The sequence below is a fragment of the Colias croceus genome, chromosome 15, assembly GCF_905220415.1.
Source record: "Colias croceus chromosome 15, ilColCroc2.1".
Taxonomy (NCBI): domain Eukaryota; kingdom Metazoa; phylum Arthropoda; class Insecta; order Lepidoptera; family Pieridae; genus Colias; species Colias croceus.
In genome coordinates this window covers 2,451,533-2,477,074 of record NC_059551.1, presented here as the reverse complement: position 1 = coordinate 2,477,074, position 25,542 = coordinate 2,451,533, and the positions used below count along the sequence as shown (strand labels likewise).

Sequence of the window (25,542 nt, the reverse complement as noted above, 5' to 3'; positions counted from 1 at the left end):
TAGCTAATACTAATACCTAATAGACTACGGCTAAATAAAACGTTATTCTAATCATAATCTTACACAATTCACATAATAAAAACATACTTTTACACACTTTTTGAGCTATCTACTATTAACCATTGACCTAAATAAAATCTTGCATAAAATTTCTCAAGCACATTAATTAACATTTTTATTTACTAGCAGATCACTAAAAAACAAATGACGTCAAATGGTGTATAATAAAGTGCGTCATGAGCTTTGTTACTGTTTCATTAACGACATTACGGTTGATTGACTTAAATAGTCAACAATTAGATAGAGGGACCAAGACGAGGACTCTAAGGGCCACTACATACGAGAATAATAAACATCTTAATGATGAGAAAACTTGTATTTGGTAATTTTGCGTGTGTGGAAGGTTCTTATATTTGTTAAATGGCCAAATCTTCCTAGTATTAACTATTTTTTTAAAGGAAGGTCCTTTTTTTTAACCGACTTCAAAAATAGGAGGAGGTTATCAATTCGGCCGGTATGTTTTTTTTTTATTTTATGTATGTACACCGATTACTCCGAGGTTTCTGAACCGATTTACGTGATTCTTTTTTTGTTCGATGCGGGATGGTGTCGAGTTAGTCCCATAAAAATTTTATTCGGATAGGCCCAGTAGTTTTTATTTTATGAGCATTTTTGTCTGTATGTGTAAATGTTGTAAGTGCAAGTTTGAAGTCGGTTGTTTTTAACGCATTTATCACTTGTTCATGAATGAAACTCGTAACTACGTAATTATTCAGTATGGTGCTATATTTGAAGACTGATATTAATTCAATAGATACTACATAATCACAACTTACAAGGCGATAATAACACAAATACTTAGAATGAAACCTTATAATGCAGCATTGGCAGAGTCTATCTCAATATTCTTCTTTTTAAAAATTCCTAACTCACTTTTCCTTATCTTATTTTCTTACTCCATAAAATTTATTTTTTCCATTATTTTCAATAAGATCAATAATAAAGGATTGTATCAAAAGTCGGTCTTAATTAAAAGATTATTAAGCTTAAAAAGAGCGATACAATGGTGAAACGCGGTGAAACAGGCCGATGTAAATCTATTTGTCGTATTAACGGCCAATTAGGCAGCATGCGGGCAAGGGTTGACGCGCATGGTAGGGTTACGTACTCTATCTGATCTTGTATTACATGTATGCTAATATTTTTTGGAAAAAAATGTTAATTTATGCGTTTGTTAGTAATTTTACATTTTAGTCGTAGGTGTTTGAATTAATTTAAATGAGTCTAAATACTTACGCTTCTTTAAATGTATATACCCGACTTATAAGAATTACTACTCAAGAGTCCTTGTTGCCGTTTCTTTAAAATAAGTAATAATTTCACATCTTGCTTCAAAACCTTCTAATTTAATCAATAGAATTTACCTTCTAATTTAAACAATAGAATGTATTTTCCAAAAATTACTAGAGTTACTGGGTTTTGACAACCCTACATTAGGTTCATTACACTATACAATTGTGTCACACTTGCAGTGTTTAATTGCGTTTATTCGATCTAGCTGCAATATTGTTTAGTTCCCGAATAATTAAAATAATTAAGCATTTTATAAAGTTAGGGTTGAACAGCACATAATTAAAACTATTATTAATTTTATTAAATGTATTTAAATCATCATTTTTTTTTAACTTAGGTAATAACTACCACTTAAGCTATTATTGCAATCAATTTTTTCAATTGTATTTGGATAGAACTTAATTCAATTTCTCTATTTGAATTTTCCGATTGGAATCAATTTGCGAAAATGAATGATTGAAATAAAATGTTAACTTTTTTATTACAGTTATGATAAATCAGATTATCTTAATTTTATTCTATTTGTTGATTACAATGTACTAGGTACTTAGTATGCTAATCTAGTACTGCTATAGATTAAATGTTTCGTTTATTTTTCTTTGGGCATTGATTACAGGTACCTATCTACTTATTTGTGGAAAGAATGGGGGAAGATCGAGCAGCGAAACGAGCGTACCTGGGACAGCCATCTGGACGCCGTCCGGTTGTGCGTCCTAGGTACCGCTGGAAAGACGAAATCGCCAAAGACCTGCGCACCCTCCAGATTGAAAACTGGCAAGAGATGGCGCAGGATAGAGTCAAATGGAGGCTCTTATTGTCGGAGGCCAAGACTCACTTTGGGTCCCTGCGTCACTCTAGTAGTAGTAGTAGTATCTACTTATTTAGGAACATGTACATAACTATATTTCAAACTGACTATACTATATAATATCATGATTTTTTCATATTTAACCATTAATTTTACCCTTTACAATGCCATGAATAATAAATATTATGATCTGGGCCAGCACTCGCATTAGATTGAATGCTCCATTAAGCCAAGTATCAAATTGAGGTGTCAATAACGTCGCGGTGGTCCAATTTAATTTAGAGGTCAAAAGAATTAAGGAATTTTTATTGATTTGACTGTATCAAGATAATGGTATGGAAATTATTTTAAATTACCATAATTTTGATTAATCTATGAGGCTATTTTATTCATTGTTGACAGGATTTATGTCGGGATGCAAGTACCTACTTACATTACTTCGGTTTCATAAAATCATGTAAAAATTATCTGTACAGGGGCCTTAGACAAAGTAACAATTACAAAACGATAACGAAGTTAGAAATCACAAAAATGTATGGGATTGACATACGCCGCGTTAGATCACGTGGTCTATCCATGTCAATCCCATACATTTTTGCGATTTCTAACTTCGTTATCGTTTTGTAATCAATTTGTAATTGTTACTTTGTCTAAGGCCCCAGGTACACTTATGATTATTTTAAACGTTGCCATGATTTTGATAAATACAGTTGGATTCAGTATACTTTTCGTCTCACTTCGTTCTCTTTTCGTATTTTTTTTTTAATTTGACAAGAATCTCATACATCTAGGAAACGATATTAGGGTGCGTACAGATTATATAACATTGAGTTATAACATTGTGATATAACACGTCAAAATGTACTGAAAAATGTTATAAAACAATGTAACATTGATAAACTTAACAATTTTTCAGTACATTTTGTCGTGTTATATAACACAATGTTTTATAATCTGTACGCACCTATAGAGGCCTAATAGTAAACCGTGTAGAGTCTTCCCTATAATCCTAATAATTCATTATTGTAATTCCAAAGTAGACAACAATATCTATCCATTTCCCCAACAATATACTATTTCAATACAAACTTTATGAAACTCAATTAGTTCACATTACGCGAACTCTGTCCGAAGATTCATATAATTGAGTTTGGTCTTAATTATTGATAATGAGTTGGGGTTAACTCTGTTCCACTTAACTTGAGTTTGGCCTAACGATGCGGGGTAAAGAGTTGAGGATAACAATTGCTGTTGTATTTACATCTATACTAATTATATAAAGCTGAAGAGTTTAAACGGTTAAAAACTCAAACTCAAACATTTTTTTATTCAATTAGATTCTTCGAGAAGCACTTTTGAAACGTCATATTTTTACATATTTTTAACATTTACCACCGATTCGGAAAGCAGTATCTATGGAGAAGAACCGGCAAGAAACTCCATAGTTGCTCTTTTTAGTCATGTCTTTAATTTTACAAAATATGTAACTGTATATTATCATAATATTTCATTTCAGAAACTACTAGATCGTTTCAAAAACTATTTTACCGTTGGATACGTGATCCTTGTTATAAAATATGTACCTCGGGCGAAGCCGAGGCAAATTGTTAGTCCGGGTATAAAATCATTTAGGTACGATTCTTTTGGTATGTTTCACTTAATATCTTGTTGAATAAAAGTTACTGAAAGTAAAATTTTGTAGCTATCACAAAAACACTTGAAACCCAAAATATTCTGAAGAAAAGCATCAAAATTATCGTACATGTGTAAACCCATAAATAATTAAGAGCAATCTCACATCGCTGACCGGAAGCTCCTAACAGCCAATCCGTGATTATAACGCTGCTTACGTCACTGTACTGATTTATATCGCATTTCCTTGTGTTCGTTTAGATATTATCGGTTAGGTAGGTATTCAATCAAAATATATTTTATTGTTTTCATAGCGTTTATAATGTAAATACTTTATATTTTAAATAATATATATTTATTGTCTAATTTTTTTTATGTTATTGGATAACAAACGAGCAGACGCGTCGCCTGGTGTTAAGCGATACACGCCGCCCATAAGCATCCACTGGGAAGAGCATGTGTTGCTGTTGTCAAAAAGGAAAGAGAGGGATATCACGGGAATTAATTTTATTTATTTATTTAGTTTACTGCCGGTTTTTTAGGCATAAAGGCACTCTTTTTGAAGTCTGTTAGTTGGCCACATAATAAAATTAATATGAAATTTTCTTGCCTCAAAATTACGTTATTTAAGGCATGTTCCATCTTAAGATGCTTAAGCAATAAGCATAAATAAACAAAAACTCTTTTATTAGTCCATTAATCTATTCTAACTCGCACATTTATGAGCGACGAGAGCGCAATATAATTACACTATACTAGATGCCCGGCGTAGCCTTAATGAAGTAATTGCTAAACACGGACCAACTGAATTACAACAACTGACAACAAATCCTTCAAGCCACTCTAGACCGTATTACGTTGTAATAGAATCGTAAAACCCGTGAAATAATACAACATCATGACGTAATGTTGATAGCAATCCTTACTAAATGATGTCTTGTTGAGGAATTTCGTGTTAGTCACAAACGAAATAGTAATGCGAACGAATTGTGTTAATGACATGAAATAGAGCGTTAGAATAATTTTTTATATGATAGTTTTATGTTTAAATTAACAACTTTACAGAAATACGTCGAATCACGCGTGGTAGGGATAAGAAAAAGATGGCGCGTAACGGAAAAATGTCACGCGTAACGAAAAATGTTACACTAATTTTTTTTCCAACCCCGATAAAGAAGTTTCACTTCAATAAATGTAGTTTTTGTATGTTAATCTAACGATGTCAAAAAATAGTATTAAGGAAACGTGAATACAGTGGTTTTTAGACCTTGAAAACTAATACTTCGTAATCCTGATAATTCTGCAAATTGAGAAATGAACGTAGGATATTGACGCAACTGAGATTTATTAAGGTTGATATATGATTGATATGCTTTCTGCTATAACATCGGTGTGTTTAAGTTACCGTCACTAGTTAGCGCAAAGCTGTAAAAAAGATACTAATCTTTTTTACAGCTTTTACGAAGTATTAGTTTTCAAGGTCTAAAAACCACTGTATTCACGTTTCCTTAATACTATTTTTTGACATCGTTAGATTAACATACAAAAACTACATTTATTGAAGTGAAACTTCTTTATCGGGGTTGGAAAAAAATTTAGTGTCACATTTTTTCGTTACGCGTGACATTTTTCCGTTACGCGCCATCTTTTTCTTATCCCTACCACGCGTGATTCGACGTATTTCTGTAAAGTTGCATATATTAAATTATTTTTTGAAAAATAAGGTCATAAAGAAGTTTACTTCTTACGTGTGTACACTAGTACACGCACACATTTTTTATTATTATATTTAAGTATAGGTACTTACTGGTCAAACGGTGAAAAGATGTTATGGTGCGGCGCGCGGTGTTCCGGCGGCGCGTCCCGCGACCCCGCGCTGCCCACTGACGGCGCTGGTGACGGACAACTCGCTTCCGATCTGTTTTTGTTTAATTGTTTTTTGTTTATTTCAGACAATTAAGTAGTGAATAGTAAGAAGGAATGAGTAAGAAATGTTGATAGTTTTTGCATTTTGTTTACTTTATGCAACGTGTTTAGGCAAGGGTTTTAAATAGTTAGGAGGCTAGAGAGTGAGATAGGTTCTTTTCGACCATGAAACATAATATGATTCCCTTGGGATTTTTTTACCACGCGGACGCGAGCGAGCGAAGCGTGAACGACTAGAAAAATAACAATAATATTGGAGAGAATTTCATTAGCTCCAACTTTTTTATTTAATAAGTTTTATAACTTGAACTGTTTTTAAGATAGATGGCGTAGAGCGCGCGGTCTAATAATCCCTGATTTTCAAACTTGCGAACATCCAATATTATATGTGAATTTTGAGAGAACAGTTTTAGGATTCCAAGATAGGTACAAGTTTTTTCGATGTAATGTACCCAGTATGAGTATCTCGATTTTCCGTATTATAAACATAAACCGTAAAAGTGGGGCCTGTATTAGTATGTTTTTTGTAAATATGTTTTTTTTTTTTTGCTTTGAATAATGATTTATGTTTCTTTTTACCTCTCCAATCTGGGCGATCTGTTCGGCGATCTGCGCGGCGAGCGGTGCGGCGAGCGGTGCGGCGAGCGGCGCGGTGAGCCCGGCGTCACGGGCGACGCGCGGGGCGACGCCACGCCTGATATTGGTGACGCGTCGCCTGAACCGCGTGACATGCATTCGGAAGAGTTCTGCAATGGTGTTTACGGAGACAATTGTTTGAGTTGTGCAGGCCGTAGGTATGCAAAAGTATTCTCCATTTTATAAAAAAGGCCCATACAGATTACAGAGTGAGCAGTCTTGCGAAGCTTATTTTTATGATCGAAGGCTCACGCGCTATCCACAGCAGAACCACGTTCAGATAAATAGAGCAACCTCGCGCGGAACATACTTCGCGAGGCTCCTCGCTATATGGCCCCATAATCAATTACTGTACTTATACCTATTCTGTTTAATAAAAAAATATAAATCTATTTTAATTTGAATATAGTGTACCTATAAATATTACCGTTTGTTTAACCTATTGAAAAAATGTGTTAAATCTTATAAAACTTTTTAGGCATTTGGATGCAATAACGTAAAAAATTAATAGTATAGGTAGCCAGAAAAGCTTTTACAATAATTATATGCACCTTATCATCACTAGGATCCCGTTTTGCCATCACTTCAGCTCCTTCCCGTTTCCTTTGTTCTTCCTTTAACCGCTCCGCTTTTCGCCATTTCGCACGTCGATTTTGAAACCATACCTTTTTAACAAAACGAAATAAATTAATTCAAATTTAATTATATACAAAAACTTATTTTATGTAAAGAAGTTAATCTAATTATACATTTTATAAAACACAGACATTAAAAAACATAAATTGAATCGACACTACTACGTAGTCTCTATTTGTAATATACTTAAAAAAAAAATAGAAGCTATTTATCGGATTTAAAAAGCAATTTATTTATTGTAATAATATTAGGCCTATATGAGGCAGCGAGCAGCAGGTGTTGTCACGGAGAGCCTGAGATGTTACGCCATGTCTTGACGGTGATACAAATATTTTTAATTGTAAACCACCTTCACCTAACAATAACAATTTTCTGTGATTTTATTATTTTGCATTTAATTGTAATTTTGATATTTCAATCTAAAAATGTTGTAAGCTAGAAACATTTGCTTACATTACCAAACCTTTGGCCACCAAAATAAAACCAATATTAACATCGAAACAAGCTTAGTTTGCCCTTAATACAAAATCGTATTAAGCTTTAAATACCCCAAACTCTACATTTGGCCAATATCTGAAAACCTATAAACGGTAATCCGCTCTAACGATCCCGTCGACACTACTAGTCGTTAATAATGCATTGCAACCCTATTTTGTTCTATTATAACTCAAAAGATTACACACCATTCCATAAGGGACCTCAGCCTAACCATAAATACATGATCCCTGCTGTAATATCCCAATAATACAATGCCTGGCTCTTAATAATCTGGTCGAGTTTCGATCGACCAGTTGTAAAGAGCTCTGGTGGCCAGTTAAATGTAGGCTACGCGGTGTCTTCGTATCTGGTGTATGTGTTGGTTTGCTAAATGCGCCGAGGCGGGCCACATTTGCTGTGCAATTTTCGCAATTTACTTTTAATAAGCCCTCTGTTAGGTTAGAGTGCTATCACGTACAAAGATTATTGTAAAATATTGTGCAGATGTGTTCGCCTTGTTTTCTGTATTGTCTGAGAACATTTATATTAATTTGATGTATTATTTATAGTACTGCATCTATAAATAATTAAATAATTAGAATTAGATTAGAATGCTAGTATTTTTGTAATCGAAATAATACTTTTTTTCTTAGTTCTTAAAAACGGGTAATGTAAAATTTGTTTTAGTCTTCAAGTAAGTCAATAAATAAATAACATTTCTGATTTCAGTAAGATCAATATTTTGTTCTTATTACATTAATAATATTTCGAATAAAAACAACTATCATTATTTTTATACAAACTAATGATCACATCTACATATTAACACAAAATGTTTTAATCTTTGACGGGTCCGATAAGAGCCCCTTAACTATAGTAAGCTAATTTAGTTAAAATAATAATCCGACCATAATCCGACGTCCGCCCTAATAATTTTTACGTCTTTCGAGGGTTGAAATAATATTTCAAGCTACCCTTGTGTTATCATTGTCAAATTGTTACTTGTAACATAATACCATACCCCGGACACTCCATACAAAAATATAGTTTTGACAGTCACACTGTAGAGACTGCAAATGTGTGTGTAAACTCTTTATGGTTGGCACATTTGTGACTAGCGTAAAAACAAATTCGCGTTTTTCTGATGAAATACATCCGTAAACAGCACAATATCTAACCATTTTCTACGAAAAACGATAATCACAAATCCAAAATAATAAAATTGCTTTAAGTCAATTTGATTAATGTTGTCAATCTTCGTTGCGTTTCGTCTAAAGACGTCGTTGGTATCGTCCTTGCGGGGAAATGGGTACCATAACATGTCTGATCGTGCGGGGTGAGGTAAGTGTTTAATTTTGGCGGGAGGCGGAGAGTGTCCGTTCTGTAGCGTTTAGCTACTATTATGTATTCTGTGATAATACTATAATGTAATACAAATAAAATTACTACCGTTAATCATAGTGTAATAGACTTTTATGGCATATTTCTATGTGCACTTTTCTTTTTGGTGTGAATAATTTTTTTTATTTAGATCAAAATACTTTTAAAACTTACATAGACTAATACTTAACTAAAAAGTCTTAAAATAATTAAGTATACTGTATATATATGTATATATGTATATAGGTACATCTGTATCGTATGGTATTTGTTTATTAATTATACATTAACTAAAATTAAGGACAAAAACTGTTATAGTTAGAACTAGCTTCCGCCTACGACTTTGTACGTGCATCCCCATTTTTCCCCGTTCCCGCAAGAATTTCGGGAAATCGTTTCTTAGGGGACGCCTACGTTATGACATCTACCTGCATGCCAAATTTCAGCCCGATACGTCCAGTGGTTTGGGCGGTGCGTTGATAGATCAGTCACCTTTGAGTTTTATATATATAGATTTGTTATAGTTAGAGTTTGCAGAATTTGTTTTTAATTGCATATCAGTCACCTTTGAGTTTTATATATATAGATTTGTTATAGTTAGAGTTTGCAGAATTTGATTTTAATTGCATTGTGATAAACTGTGTTCATACATTATTTAAGCAAACACCGATTGTGCTTATAGACCGACATAATAAAGACAAAACTAACACTTTCAGGGAATGTTTGATTCATTATCAAAATTTCATACGCAGCTAATTGATTGTAAAATAACAGTAGAGTTAAGAAAACTCTTCTAAATAAACTTCATTTTCCACATAACACAACGTAAGATACATCACTTAAATCTGACAAATGCCTACCTCTAAAACACATGTCACAACATACAACCCTGTCACATTTCATTCCCATCAACCATTATAAAGAGGTCCCTCCAACCCTCCAACCTGCCACTTAAAATATGAAAACGGGGAGGTATAACAAATCATTGGGGGTCAATATAAATTGGTCGCATCACACGTCTATTACGACATCCAAGCCATTGTCGATTCAAAATTAAGGCAATAGAGTTGAAAATCGTTTGAACAGCTGTTAATTTAAGGGTGTTCCACACGGCAGGGGTGCGGTAATTACCTACTGTTCGGTAAAAGTTGATTGTTTGCATTTGTTAGCGAAGTGTTAAATAATAACAAATATTGTTTGGTGTGAAGAGGCCGACTATAGCGCGGTTAATTGCATCTTTTGTATGGCACAATGGATTGCAGAATAATGACCTTTTATGCGCTACAGGAGATTGTTGCTTGAATGGCTATCGCTTTGGGTAAGTACTTTGTAACATTTGCTTTATTTCAAGTGTTATTATTAAAGTTATTTTATTTTAATTATTCAGAAAATATAATAATGGAGATTGGAGATAAGTAGGTACAGCGTTGAAAATATAATAATGGAGATTGAAGATACTGCGTTGGTTCATTTGGAAGATGTTATTTAGGAATAACGTGAAAAAAGATGTTCGGGTGAAGATAAATATATAAATAATATTCTTGAATTAATAAAGAACATGAATTGCTAATGTTTATTATGATTTATTATAGGTGTAATCCAAATATTATATAAAAAAAATATTTGCAAGAGGTTGAAGTTGAGAGCAACATGAAAATTTCAAATTATTCTTTCTATATATATAATAGTAATTGATATATAAATGCTACACAGTCAAATTATTTAAAAGTTTTTCGTACTTTTGCAACATAGCATCAATATTTTCGAAATAAAATTGTTACATACTTGGCTAAACGGTAGCATAAAACAATTTCGCTGTAATTCACTTGTGAAGTCGCGAAGACATTAGCCGTCAAGTAACTTGGAAACAGCTACTAATTACACGAAGCTGTGATGTTTAAAAACCTCATACGGGAGTTCCCCGAAGTTAGCGTTAAGCCTTCCATATACTTAGCGGGCAATGAGATTATAAAATGTATGAAATTTTGTGCAAAACATTGTTATGTGTACCTGTAATATATCACCCACCAAAAACATAAATGTAAAAATTGGAGCCGAGTTCAATCGTTGACTTAATTTGCCAAAAAAAGAAATGAGATCTTAATGTGTGCCAAGTTCTGCAGACAGTCCAGAAATTTATTTACAAAGATGTATTAAGTTCTTAGGTTGACTGAAAACTCAATTGTTTTATTTTCCCTTAGAGAACAATGTTTATTCCAAAATTTTTTTAATTTTAATAATATAATTATTTTCACAAAGCAAACAACTAATGACCTATTGAACCCCATAATTTGATGAGGCTAGTTTTACATACTGTTTATATTTTATGAGGTTCTACTGTCTGCAAAATTTGGTTTATTTAACTTAAATAGTTTTCGAGTTATAAGGGGGTGAAAAGTGGCTCGAAATGGTTCGTGTAAATATACACACGGCTGCTGCTCGCCAGTTCTCTTCGCTTGAACTCGGCTTGACACGCTGCCGCGTGTCTAGATGTAGAAATGGTAGATTGTGGTGGAGTCATTGATGCTTTGTTATTAAAAGTTATATTTAAATCTTACTTATCAATGTAATAATCGCGAACATTGTACAGCATTCTAGAAATATAACACAATACCATGTTAATAACATTTTGACATTATGTTATGCAAATGACGATTAAATGTTATATTTTTTTATAATAGATATTTTTCGGCTTGCACGCGCGGTTATTATAACTTAACTATTTTATAGCAAACATTATTTACACAACCATTTATAACAATTTATTTGTATTTACAGTACCTACTATAAAATATAACTGAATACTTCTTAAAGGAAACACGCTTCCTTTCAACACCAGTCTCGCGAAAGTTCACCCTAATGTGAAATATTAAGAAAACGGAAGCAAAACGCGTCTTACTAAGTGACAGGTCATATGTCGGAGTCGCGGCTAATGTATTAAACCGAACGCTTCGACGACTTTAAAGTTGACACGCTCAGTTTAAAATTGACACGCTGTGAATTTAAAGATGGCACGCTTGACGCTGTGAGTTTAAAGTTGACATGCTTTGACATGGCACGCTTATGTGTATAAATAAGGTAATTATTTTAATATTACGTGGTAAGATTAGGGATTATTTCAGTCATGTAGAGCATCTAGGTACCTATATTACGGCATAGCTAAAGTGATATTATAGTTGCAGATAATCTAGTTTGTGATATGTACTATAAATTGAGCTCTATAATACAATAGTGTTATGCTGTGAATATGGTAAGATTTTATTAGCAGAAAAAACGGAACAGTTCTAAAATGTCGCATGTTTGCTACGGCGTAGCAAACGCTACATCGACTATCCAGCTCTCTCTTATGGAATAACTTTGTAGATTGTATGGTAAGTATAGTATGCCATATTACTCTACTTTTTATTTTCTATCCAAGAATAATCAAATCCTTAATTTTCCTGAAAGGTATTCCGTCTATAAAATATTATTGTCGAAAAATCCCATATCATTTGAATTTTTTCAAAGCATAATCTATAGGAATACTTGAGCACTATACATACGATATTAAAACCATGGCTAATCAGATTTCAAACTTATAAGCACAGCCAGTTACGGCTGCTAACTCGTACGCTTCATAAATAAATAATCAGCGAGCGAGCGCTAAGTTTTTCATCACATGATTAGGGGCAAATTGATCCCCGTCTGCAAGTCGTGACGTCACGCAAATCTACTTGATCTCAACTTGGCTTATCATATACGTAAGGAGGAATATACGGATGTGTTTTAGTATGGGTTTTAATTACATTTGTTAGTATATAGTTATTGGTTTATAATTATATTATAATCAAATCCGAAAAGAAAAGAGGAATTTTACGATTTTCATTAAGTTATTGCTACAAAATTGGAATAAAAATATTCAACACGTATCTAGTTTTGAATTTTCAAAATAGATAGGTATATAAGCAATCATCCACGAAATTATTTACATATACTATAAAAATAGTTCTCGCAAAGCCATAACATTTTGATGTCCTTAATACTTACAGATTATTTTTAAATATCTTGTGCCAATGGATCAATAATCAGACTACCTTATCTAAATCTGTCCAAACACAAACACCAAACAGAAATAGCAATGTAACGCTAACAGTAATTATCAAATTGCTCGTGTTAAACTAAGCTTTCTCTATTAAGGCCATTTAGCTAATAGCACTTAAAGCTTGCATACTAAAGATACCGCATCCTTCCTTTACCTCTTCAACGGCAAGAACCGCTACGTAATTAAATTCTGTTGAGTGTAATACAGCTAAAATGGAACGTGTTCTTATCGTGTTTACGCTAATTACCTTTCAAATATGTTTATTAATTCATTATACGTAAGTTTGTATCGTAATTTTGCGTAAAGTTAATCTAAATTGCTGTAAAATACCTGGGATAAGTTATTACTTCAATCTTATGCTTGGCTTTTAAAATGCGTCTAATCGATAATATGTATTTCGAAATAAACTTTTCTCTATGATAATTATACCTACCTATATACCTACTGTTATATCGGAATATAGTTGCACTCAAATTACAAAAAAAATACATTAATAATATTACAGCATTCGTGTAGAAGTGTGTTAAAGTAACACTTCATTTCTCCCCCAATCGGATTTGCCCACGAATGATTGATATAGATGGCGCCGCTATCGGGACTCAAGATGACAGCTGTCAAAAGGACACGTGGTTCGGTGACATACATCAAAATTCACGAATTTTGCTGTTAAAGGTAGGTACTCAATTTTATTTAGCAAACGGACATTGCTTGAATCGGATAAAATAATGGGTTTTATATTTCCACATATTCCATATGGTGTTTTATATGAGAAAGACAGGAAAATGATTAAGTAGTTAATAATAAACGTAACATTAATACGATTAGCCTATCTACAATGCTATCTATCATAATGCGTAGACAAATAAATTTTCATTTAATTGCAGTTCATTTCAACAAAAACATATCTGCGTAATCATATTGCGATCTTTTAAAAATTAAAAAAAATACGTTTCTTTCATTCCAGCATACAACAAAGTAATCAAACGTCCATCGCGAGCGCTAACATAATTAAAACAACATCATTATTTCATAACAATTACGCGAGCGTATACACTGAGCAGAAATCAACGTGCCGTCGACGTTCTAGTGCCATTGTTCCACTGTGTATATTTGCCCGGCTCTGCCTGAGTGTTGTGTCAATGTCATTGAGACGGAATTGAGTGTAACGCTGTTTTAATTTGAGTTTCTTTACAGCGCTAATTGGGTGAGCGTTAGAGACGGAGTTGTTTGAAGACGAGAGGCGAATGCAGTAACGGATTTATTAGATGTCAACTTACGAAAGGTAGAAGCAGTTTTCAAAGGCTATTTTAATTAATATGAAAACAAACTCGATACATACAAACAACAAACACATAATATATCGATATAGTATCGTGTAAGTACTTTACGCTGCCATGAAGGCAGTTCTGGACTTTTGGGTATAAAACTAGTTATCGTTTAAACTTAAAGACGCATCTATGACGTTCACCCCTGGCAAGATAATTAGAAGTCTAGGTATAAAGTTGACTGCTATTCATCGTAGCAAATATTTCAAAATTACGTGAAAGCATTACAAATGCAAATACTGATTCCAGTCTGAGATTCTAGTAGAAAAGTCCATGGCTTCAGATTCAAACCGCGACATATCAAAGACTTCAGTACCTACTACAAAATATGTCAAGTGTCAAAGCTTATGATTAAACAAAAAAATTGGTTGTCTGTAAAGTCGGTTTACTGACGATAGTTGAACGTGACAACGTCCGATTGTGCTTCTTTGTCGCTCGTTCCGTGCTCTCGCTCGCACTTCAAGCCTTACATGGAACGCCTCAGATGAGTCAGAGCGAGGTAACGCCGCATGAGGCATGTTTTTTCGTGCGTGCAGCTGGCTTTATCGAATTATACGACGTTGTCACGTCAAAAGGTGCATATCAGTCGTTTATCGATCGATACATTTTATTCAATAACTACATCGTTACCCTTGCCACAAAAAGAATGAAATAGTTAAAAGAGGATTTTTATGAGCATTTAAATGAAGTTCCAATCAGCTATAATGGTGAAATTGGTTTACATTGCCGATGTGTCGGTACGCGTATGTTGTGGGCAGCGGGCAGCGGGCAAGTAATCCAATATGGCCGCCGCTCCCGCGTTTTTATATTTTTTCGGGCGAATTATCACCGACACTCCGTACGACGAGGATGCGAATCAAATTGAAAGCCGACTCAATTATATTACAGCCATGTTACAGGGCTATCGGTTGTTACGTTTTATTTGTTTTTATGGGCTTTTCATAGACTAGAATTAAATTGAAATGACAGCGTAAATTCCGATATCAATTGTTATACATTCATAAAATTGTGTTAGAAATCTCGTTAGTAAAAAGTTACTATATTTTAATTGAAACAGTTCTTGGTTCTAAAGGCTTTATAAAAATATCAGTCAGTAATATTAACAATCGCGATATAAAACTCATTCATTTGTCAAAGCCCTTTGAAAAAGACAACATTAAGTTTAAAGCGAAGAAGATTCAAATACCTACTATTTCCAATTATTAGAACTCCTATTTGAAAATTGCCATATTATAATTTGAAAATATTTAAATTTAAATTTAGACATAAACACAAAATTACCTCTCTCAAAATACAAACAGCACAAACCGCAAAATAAGAATCATCCGACATAGTGTCCAAGTTAAACGGCTTACCTCAACTTCACTTTGGCTAACTAACTCATCGTGCGACACCCCTTAATACCACTCGCACGGGGAGAGCGGGCAAAGGGGGTTGCTGTAGGGTTGTCAGCTCAAAAAATGTTTTATTTATTGTAACAAAAATCGTGACTGCAATGCTAGTTAATCATTTAAAATAAATGCCTACCTGATGAACTGTACAGTAATTAAAATGAATTTTATACTGCAGTACTTAATAAAATTGAGGTATGGATTTATAATTATTTTAAACCACTAGGTTCATTGCTTTGAAGACAAAAGATATCAGAAAGTAAGTTGAAACTGAAAATATAAGTACATATTACTAGTACTACCTACAGTCAACAATAACTGATGAAAATGTAAAACTTTGGCTCTAACATGTACACAAAACTGCCTCAAACATTGACAGCCCTACCACGGGTCGAGGATAACATACCGTAATACCATTTCAAGATGAGCGACTTAAACGCGTTACGGGCGACCAGTATAACTTGACCCGCCTCGTTTCCCTCGTCCATACGATAACAGGACACACCAATCAAACTCAGGACCTAATCTAACTGGACACTTGGACTGTTTCGATGGAACTGTATTTTGACAATACTAGTTAACTAATGGAAGCCACGTATGATCGACGTAAAATTCGATATTGACTCGACTGTTAGTTTCGCTGAGTGCATCGGTACCCGTGTTGGATTGACGTGTGTTTTTGTGGATGATATGAAATTGCCTTAAAAATTTTAGTAGTTTAATTGTGCTGTATCGATCGTGTCAGAATTCGGATATAAATTTAGAAATACATCTAATGGTGATTACAAGTTAATTTGGTTAAAAATATTTGAAGAACTAACCGGTAAAGTAGCTGCCAAGTGCCAGTCAGTTATTTCGCAGATGGAGTCATAAAGGAGTCATATTAAATACTAATAGATTTAAAAAGACGGAGATATATTTAATACAAATCAAAAAAATCTAAATAGTAAAATACTATAAACAACGCATCGTAGTTTTCTAGTATTCTGTTCTTAATAGTCTACGAAAAACATTACAAAAAAAAAGGAAAATACACATTACCTCTAGGCACTGATAACAGTCAAACAGAAACCCAGAGTTTTTGAATTTTAACATATTTTTACCATCTTGAATATTAAAAACGTGTGTATAATCTTGAAAGTATGTAAAATTACCGTAACTCTAGATTTGTCATATTCTCAGTCACAATTGATAAACTCCAAAGCATAACCTTACCTAAGCCATATTTCACGATAGTCACCCATAAAATGTGCACGACAGTACTGCTAGATAAATTTCAGCGATGCGTGCTTCGACGTCGGAATCGAGATATCTACCTCCATATAAATAAAACATCCTGCGAGCAATTTGCCTAAAACAGCGCAAGACGTTACACGCCTCAGTCGGTACTCGGTTACTACAAACTACGTGGTACATAAAAGTACATAATTTAGCGTACCGCGTGACTAAGATGTTAAGTTAAATAATGTGACGTCTCTGTTGCTTTTTGTCTCGTTTGGGAATGTTTAGGTTTAAACAGTGGCTTGGGATGTGGAATTATTAAGGGTTATAAAGGATTGTGTTGTGAACGTGTTCAAAAAATTGAACGTGAATTTTGAAACGAAATGGTAGGTTTATTCTGTTTGTTAAGATTTTATTTACAGAAGCAATTCTGTAATTACCAATTCATTAATCTTGATGTATGTATCATAGATAATTAAAAATACGGTAAAAAATCTTAGTAATTGAAAAAGTCATTATTTCATAAGATTTTTTCCTGAGTTTAATAAAATATGCAGTTTACGGCCATGTCTCTTTACGCCGCGGCCGGCGTCACAGATAAAGTAACAGAATAAACTGCCTAAACCATACCGCAGTCTTAATAAATTTGACTTTCTTATGTCTGCAGGAATATAATTTGGTTGTACCCTGTACATATTCTAATCCTGATAAATTTTAACAAAACTTTATGAAAAATATAAACTTGTAAAATTATGAATTAGGTATCTACCTATTTTATGCAATTTAACTTAGATGAAAGAAAGATAGATTATGATCTTCATAATAATCATATAAAATGTCTTGATTTTATGTATATTATAGTTTTTTAGCTATTGAATACGGACAATGGACATACCTGCACCCTTGCCTCTGTGAGGTTGATCTTTAGAGCTAGATCCTCTCGCGTGAACACATCTGGATAGTGTGTCTGCGCAAACGCCGTCTCCAGTTCTTCCAGCTGTTAACAAACATATTTATTTATTTTTATTATACCAAAGTAACATTATTTAAAACAACAAATGGCACAAAAAGATTGGAACAAAACGCGGCATTATCGCCTTCGACATTCGATATTTTCTGCACGCCCGGCCGCCCTCGAGGAAACGTAGGTACCTACATACTTTAAATACCTACAGAAGATAACAAATGAAACAAAAGTTTATTTTTCCTGTTGTAGTAATGACTCTAACAATCAATATTTTGGAACTTGGAACTAAATTGAATACGATTGAATATGAGTAAGTAGGTAGGTATGACATGTTAGAATAACAGGTCAAGCCCCCCTAGAGTCTAGACAAGTGGCTTTCTATTAGCTAGTATATTAGCATAAGTATATTAGCATAAGTTGTAGATAAATGTTTGGACAGCTTACGTCAATCTCATACATTCATAATCTATTCTATCAAACATTACGCTAAACGAAAGCCACTTGTCTAACCCCCAAGTTATCTTGCTTATAATATTTGGCAATTCAATTAAATTTTCCTCATAATGTCGATGAAGTAGGATCAGCGTTATCAAAGTACGAATGTTTCAGTATTAAATATATGAAATGGATCGATGATTATGGACCAATACTGTGCCATCACATTGGTTGTAACTAAGTAGATATTATGTAAATAATCCCACTAGAATTGTTATCAATTTAACATAGGTTTACTTAGGATTTTTCACCTTTTTTATTTGACGACCAACAATTTGCATTGTATAAAATATGGCTTTTAAAGTTTGCAATAAAAAGAGCGATGATTAATGTTTAATTTTTGTAACTCAATTTTATTTTTTTCTTATTGTAGCCCACAATGATTAAGTAATTGTATACAAAAAGAGTGTGTGTACATACCTCGACACGCGTCAGAAGTTATACTTCTTTGGCGTATGGAAAAAATACTAGAATATACAACTTGAACATAGTTATCTGCAATTTTCATACCAGTTACCACCTAGAACTAACTTCATGGTGTTAAATTTAGGTGTCGGTGTGCGCGCGCATCGTAAAAATTCACTCTCATCATTTTTCTCCATCGCGCCAAAAGAAGTATAACTTCAATAAAAACATCAAAATAGTAGATATTATTATCCTCACCTGCTGCAAAGTGAAGGTGGTTCTATTGCGCCTCTGTTTCCGCCGCACGAAGGTGTCATCGTGTATCGCCGGGTGATACGAATAGCTTGTGTCTGCGGACAAAGGAAAGGAACGTTATAATAATTGTTGTAGATTTTCTCATGTATCGTGGAGTATATAATTTTTTAAAACACGTATTAAATGACGTAGGTATCAATGACAATGAATCGATATCGACATCAAGAATATTGTATTGTAAAATGGTCGTTTAGAAGCCGCTGTATTACTTAGGGATGTTTTCTTATCTACGAGTTTCTATAATTACTTAAATTGTTATTAACTTTTACAGTTTCACAACATTAATACGATTTGATCTTACCTACAGGCTACGTTGCTAAATGTAAACTTTATCGAACTAATATTTGCCGGCTAGAATTAATTTATACGAATATTTGATGTAGAAGAAAAAACAAACATACTTTTTTTCCAATAGTAGGCTAGACACTAATATTGTGTGAATTTAATACTACATAATGACTAAATTCTTCAAACACCTCCTTTTTTAAATTAATTTAGAAGTAAAATACACAAACCTATTACAACATCATTAAAACCATTAAACCATTAATACAAAACGCAAAAAACGCGATATTAAAATATCAAAGCGAAACTAGGGTGGCAATAAAATAACAGTGGGTCCGGATACATCAGCCCATTAGCTTCGAGTGCTAAATCGCCGCCCTAAAATACATTATTATATATATTTCTATTTGAACAGTCTATGGGAATTGATGAGGCACCCCCGTAGGGTGAACATGTCTTGCTTTATGGGCTTGTGTTAAACCACTCGAGTAAACGCCGTTTTAATATCTATGCTTTATGTGTTTGTTGTGATGTTATTATAAATAGATCATAAATTTTGTATGGACAATGGATGGATAGGTATTGAAGGTATAATAAATAGTATTTTGCCCCTAGATAGTAGACTATTTATTATGTCTTCATGGCATTATATAAGACCATCAACGTTATAGTTTTTAAGTAAGGAAATCACTTTTACTTACACTTTCTCTTGTTGAAATATAATTCCAAACATAATATGATTAAAACATCGGAATACACCATTAAATGAATTAGTTACGTTTTGAATTCGATTCATCATCTGTATTTCTTTCAACTAATAACACTTTTGTAAAATAATACGAAATAATAGTATACCTAACTTTTTAAAGCTTCTTTAGATACCCTCAAAACAACCAAATTGAAACAATCCATCATTTCCAAACATCATGGTCACTCAACAGAATCAATGACAAACGCTAGGGTGTCTTGGCTTTCTATTCGTCGTAATGTCATCCCGGACATTACGGGACAGAATTGCCCTCAACGTTCGGGATTACAGCTGTCTTCGACAATAATGACGTTACATTTATTACGAATGGGTCTTTAGCGCCCTATATGGATGACAAATTGGAACTTTATTTGGTAGTAGGTATAGGGTTATTTTCTATTACGGTTTGAGAAAATTGTTACTTTGGTAAAACAGACCAAAAGCGGTCTTAAACTATTGGCTATAAATTGGCTTTAAAAGAGTTAAAAAGTTGTATAAATACTCCATGTCCGTTATATTGATACTCTAAATAATTTTAATCTAGTACCTAGTAGTACAGTAGGTACCTACTAGTAAAAAACTAAAAACTAAGTTACATGGATCATCACAACAAAGAAGTTAAAAAGTAGCCACACCAAATTAAGTATTAACTGTATGAACTACCTTTAGGTATACCTTCGCGGAAAACATTAAAACAAATAAATAAAGTAACCGTAATTTAAAAAAAAATAATGAAAATGAAACAATAATTGGACTTTGTATCAACAAGCACAGATCAAAGCAAAGAGCGGAAAATGCCGCCGACTAATGGGATGAGTTAATTGAAACAATTTGTATCGCCGCGATTCTGTTTATCGAGCTTTTGAGCCAATCCAGTTAATTCAATTGATTTTAATTATATCCTGGATTTAAATAAGACATATAATGATAACCACAGATAATAGATAATTATAGTTCTCTAACTTAGCGAAATAACATGATAGGTAGTCACAAGAAAAATTATAAGTAGAATTCTCCGTTTGTAAGAAAATTTATAAATGTCACCGTGAATTGGAAACTTTATATTTTATAAGTTAATTTTGCAATTAGGCAATACTGACTTTTAATGTAATTAATAAACTGGTATTGCTCTTTAATTAATTAGACAAATGGTGATGAACTGATGAATTGTATTCACAACTCATCACTTTTTCGCAACACAATCCATACTACCCATACTTAATGTTATAAATGCGAAAGTAACTCTGTCTGTTACTCAATCACGCCTAAACTACTGAACCAATTTGCAGGAAATTTGGTATGGAGATATTTTGATACCCGAGAAAGGACATAGGCTACCTTTTATTGCGAAATATGTAACCACGGGCGAAGCCGGGGCGGCTATCCGAACCAACTGACGAGTGACGAACACAAAATTTTCATTTGGATTTTAGGAATATCGAAAAATTCAGAATAGATTTTTAGATTCAATTCATAAATATTTGCCCGAAATTGGCCATTGCATGATTCAATAACAACAAACTGAATAAGTAAACCGAATATTGCGAATCGAAAATAGACATTTAAAATTTGATCCGTAGCTCAACGCAACTTTCATTTTAACAGTTTATTGCCTAAGCCGCAGATTACTTAGCATTATAAATATACAATAATTGAATATTAATAATTGAGTGTTCATCAAGGCTGTAGAAAAATCCCTCGGCGGCGGAAATTAAAAAGTGTTCAGCGTCCGCAGGAAGCGGTCGGCTTAAGTGCAACGGGAAAAAGTTTAAACGGCTAGCTTCGACTGCATTATGATTTTAGTGTTGCCGTTTACTATTAGTTGTTGTGATGTTCAATCTTTACGACAAGATACTGGATAAAGTCGATTCAAATATTTCACTTTGAAGATAATTTCAAGTTCAAGTTCAGTGATCAATGTTTCATTTGTATTTCCAGAACCTTCACTGTATTACTCTTATTCGATTATTCTATGAAAATCCAAACTTAGTACAATTTTGATAATATCTCTTTCTATCAAAATTATATAATAAGTGTATCCTAATAGAAATTAAATAAAACATGAAGGTCGGTTTATTATAAAAAATATATTATCTATGCACAAATATATTATCATGAATATTTCCATCCCACCATAACCCTGCATAACTTTTTACCAATTACGCATTAGCAAGCCCTTCATTACCTTAACTAAAAACCTTATTCACCTTTGATCATAAAAAACCGGTCGTAATGTAAAGTGACATGATCCTTATTAAGTTTGTCCGTAACCGAGTTACATTGGCGCGACTCAAAAACTATTTTATGAATAATAGATGGCGCTCCAGGCGACCAATCCCGAGGGATCCGAGCCCCGCCCATCACCCCGACCCACCCTGCCGTCTATTCATTATCACATTACCACCCTTCGGACGATGTGATAAGAAACTGATTTTAAGTGTCATTTTAGCGGTCTGCTTGTAACTGATATGGTGGTTGAAAATACTTATTTCGTAATTTCTACGTTTGTGTTAGTTTACAGTAAGAGAAGTACTTGGTACTGTAGGGTTTTCTGCGAAATGTGAATTGATATTGTGTAGCCTTTATAATTGCGTATAGTTTGCTACGTTTAAGGTAGATATTATTTGGTTAACTATTCTAATATTATAGAGCTGAAGAGTTTGTTTGTTTGAACGCGCTAATCTCGGGAACTACTGGTCCGATTTGAAAAATTCTTTCGGTGTTAGATAGCCCATTTATCGAGGAAGGTTATAGGCTATATAATATCTTTACGCTACGGCCAACAGGAGTGGAGCCGTGAGGGTGAAACCGCGCGGAGCAGCTAGTTATTGATATCGAAGATAGAAATATCTAACAATAGTGTCCGTGTGTATATTAACTCGTCAGATTATACACTCCCTTAAACTGCACAAGAGTTATAATAAAAAGTTACAATTACAACAAAATCAAGAATCATCGATTTCCATAATCGAGATACCATCGAGAAGATCGCAATCGAGTTAGCAATCGAAACACGGCTTAACTGGGAGTAATGTAGTTAGCTCTTGGAATTCTGTTAGTGAAGTTTGCTCTAGCCGGCTACTTTATATGGTTACGGAATTAAAAACTTCTAGAATAACTAGATAGTGTTTTGGAAGTGATAAGTGATTATTTAATGTTTGTAAGGTTATAATTTAGAAGTTAGTTGGAAATTAAATTATTAGCGGGCCTGTTTAACAACGAAATTAGCGATTATCTAGATTCTAGACACCTAATAAGTAGATACCAATTTACAGTTAATTTAAACAGTTTTACATTTTTGCTCTATTTTTTGCAGCAATAGATCAGGCTTTACAATATTCTATTCATAAACATTTCCATAAATCCTGTCTAATTATTGCCTGATTATTTTCAAAATACTCGTAGTAATAATACGTAGTTTGAAGGCAAGTGAAACCGAGGAACATAGCTAGCATACAGTCATACACACATAACTTACAAGGATGTGAAGCCGTGAACGGGTACTCCAGGGTTGGAAGCCGATGCTGGTGGGGCGGGAGGCTCGGCGGGCAGTGGTAGCAGAACAGCCCCCGGCCACCGCCGCCTCCGCTCGCCAGCTGCAACCAAATAATTATATTCGACCTCCTTGGTAATTAAAGCAATAATATATACGAACTCTTTAGTAGACCTACTTGAGGTATATAATTAAAAACTATATACCTACCTATTGGGCATGACCTCTTTGGTAGAGTCACTTAGTTAAGAACACAGGTTAAGAAACTTATACCTAGGTATTATTATTTATTATGTCTTTGGTAGATTGAATACATAAATATATCACGTTTAATCTTCCGTACGGGGTATTTAAGGATTAGATCTCCGATCTAGACTTAAAAAGTGTCGGTCTGGTACCTTGTAAGCTTTTTTTGCTATACATATATTATGAAAACGTGACTATACCTAAACAGAGCAAAACAATCAAACCAAACATTGTTTCATAATAACTTTAAATGACATACCAAAAATTAAAACACATCACGAACATAACCTATAAATTAGCGGCGTATAGCGCCCTCTATTATCATAAACACGTACTAACAAATGACAGTGCCTAGTATTATAATGTCTGTGGTATTATATTACAGTGACAGTGCCGACGCTTGCGCATTGAATCCTAAATGAGATCAATCGTTTGATCGCGATTTGTCGGCTAAGATCTAGTGATCATGGACCGTATCTAGCTATTTAATTCGTGTATTGTTTGCAATTGCATTGTGGATATAATTGTTAAGTTTAGCGTCAAGGTTTTGTATGCAATGCAGTCTTTAATATCGTGCCTATTTTATATTCCTAGGCATTGTTCGCAATACATTTTACAAGCCTTTTATAAGGAATTTAAAATATTTAGTAGGATCTATACTTTCTATTTCTTGAGACAATTTTATAAACACTTAGGTATTCGTTTACCTAATCATAATCGATGAAAACCATATGAATTTTACATCTAACTGTACCTACCTCAAAGTTCAAACGTGATAAAAATTCATTTCCATCATTATATCAACTCTATGGTCTGCATATACACAATATAAAGGTGATTTCACTTGCTGTAGTTTATGTAGTAAAAATAATAAAACTCATTTTAGAGTGACTAACTCCTACTATCATCTACTTATTCTCATTTTTGTATTAGGTATATTATGTCCACTCGTAACTCTCTAAAATTAATTAAACTGTCTCACTTTCAAGTAGGCATAGAAAACTAAATCTTGTATGTTCTAGAAGTATCTACATCACACATTATTGAACAACACTGAAGCGGCACCTATACAATGCAATCTTCCTATCGAATTTAATTGATTTATGCACTATCAAGACCACTCAACGTCATGGATGGGAAACATCCGTTGTTTATTTGAGAAGCTGTGTAACATATCGTTTATAATGAAAACATAATAAGAAGATGAATAGATTTAAATATAGGTGCATATTAATTCAGTAAGCAGCTTCGCTCTTGTGGCAAATCTTAGTACAAGGTTAAGAATTGCATCGTAATTAGTAAAATCTTTGTGAGGTAGATAATTGAAAATCCCCTCCCATCGTTCCAAGCCTTGTCGTGGCGGGGGGGCTCAGTACCTGGGTTGCAAGCCAGCATCTTGGGGAAGCTAATATGGAATACACACGTGCCGCTCCCGATTCGTTTTTTATAAAACTATACGGGATGCGGCCCTGGAGTAGGCTCATCCAACAGGCAAGTGGTGGTGAGCCATTATTTCCGCTCGCCTGTATGAATGCGCCCGAACAAGATCACGAGTTGACGGAATGCCTATGGGCATCACTGAAGAAGGTCCTTAGAGACCAGCGGCTGAAATACAGCGGTGGATGGCGGTTGGTGAACCGCGGCGCGGCGGGCCTAGCTGGAGGATGTCTCTTGCTGGGCATTGGGGCTTTGGCCCTCCGCCGGGCAAACTGTTACCTCTAA

The 25,542-nt window shown here is 33.8% G+C and overlaps 1 protein-coding gene across 1 annotated transcript; it reads right to left on the bottom strand.

The window, feature by feature from the left end:
- Window positions 1-5,596: 5,596 nt before the first annotated feature.
- Window positions 5,597-25,330, bottom strand: LOC123698198 (paired mesoderm homeobox protein 2A-like). The gene is made up of 7 exons (XM_045644789.1): window positions 25,310-25,330; window positions 23,560-23,677; window positions 18,992-19,083; window positions 17,762-17,863; window positions 6,907-7,020; window positions 6,299-6,465; window positions 5,597-5,711 (listed from the first exon to the last, which is right to left on the bottom strand). The coding sequence occupies exons 1-7, from the start codon at window positions 25,328-25,330 to the stop codon at window positions 5,597-5,599; spliced, it is 729 nt and encodes a 242-aa protein (XP_045500745.1).
- Window positions 25,331-25,542: the final 212 nt, after the last annotated feature.

Excerpts from the sequence above, each read along its gene's own strand:
- LOC123698198 (XM_045644789.1), bottom strand. The coding sequence starts at position 25,330 with ATGGCTCACCACCACTTGCCT. Across the intron at positions 23,678-25,309 it reads TGGCTCACCACCACTTGCCT|CTGGCGAGCGGAGGCGGCGG; the intron begins GTTGGATGAGCC and ends ATTTGGTTGCAG. Across the intron at positions 6,466-6,906 it reads GGGATCCTAGTGATGATAAG|AACTCTTCCGAATGCATGTC; the intron begins GTGCATATAATT and ends ACACCATTGCAG.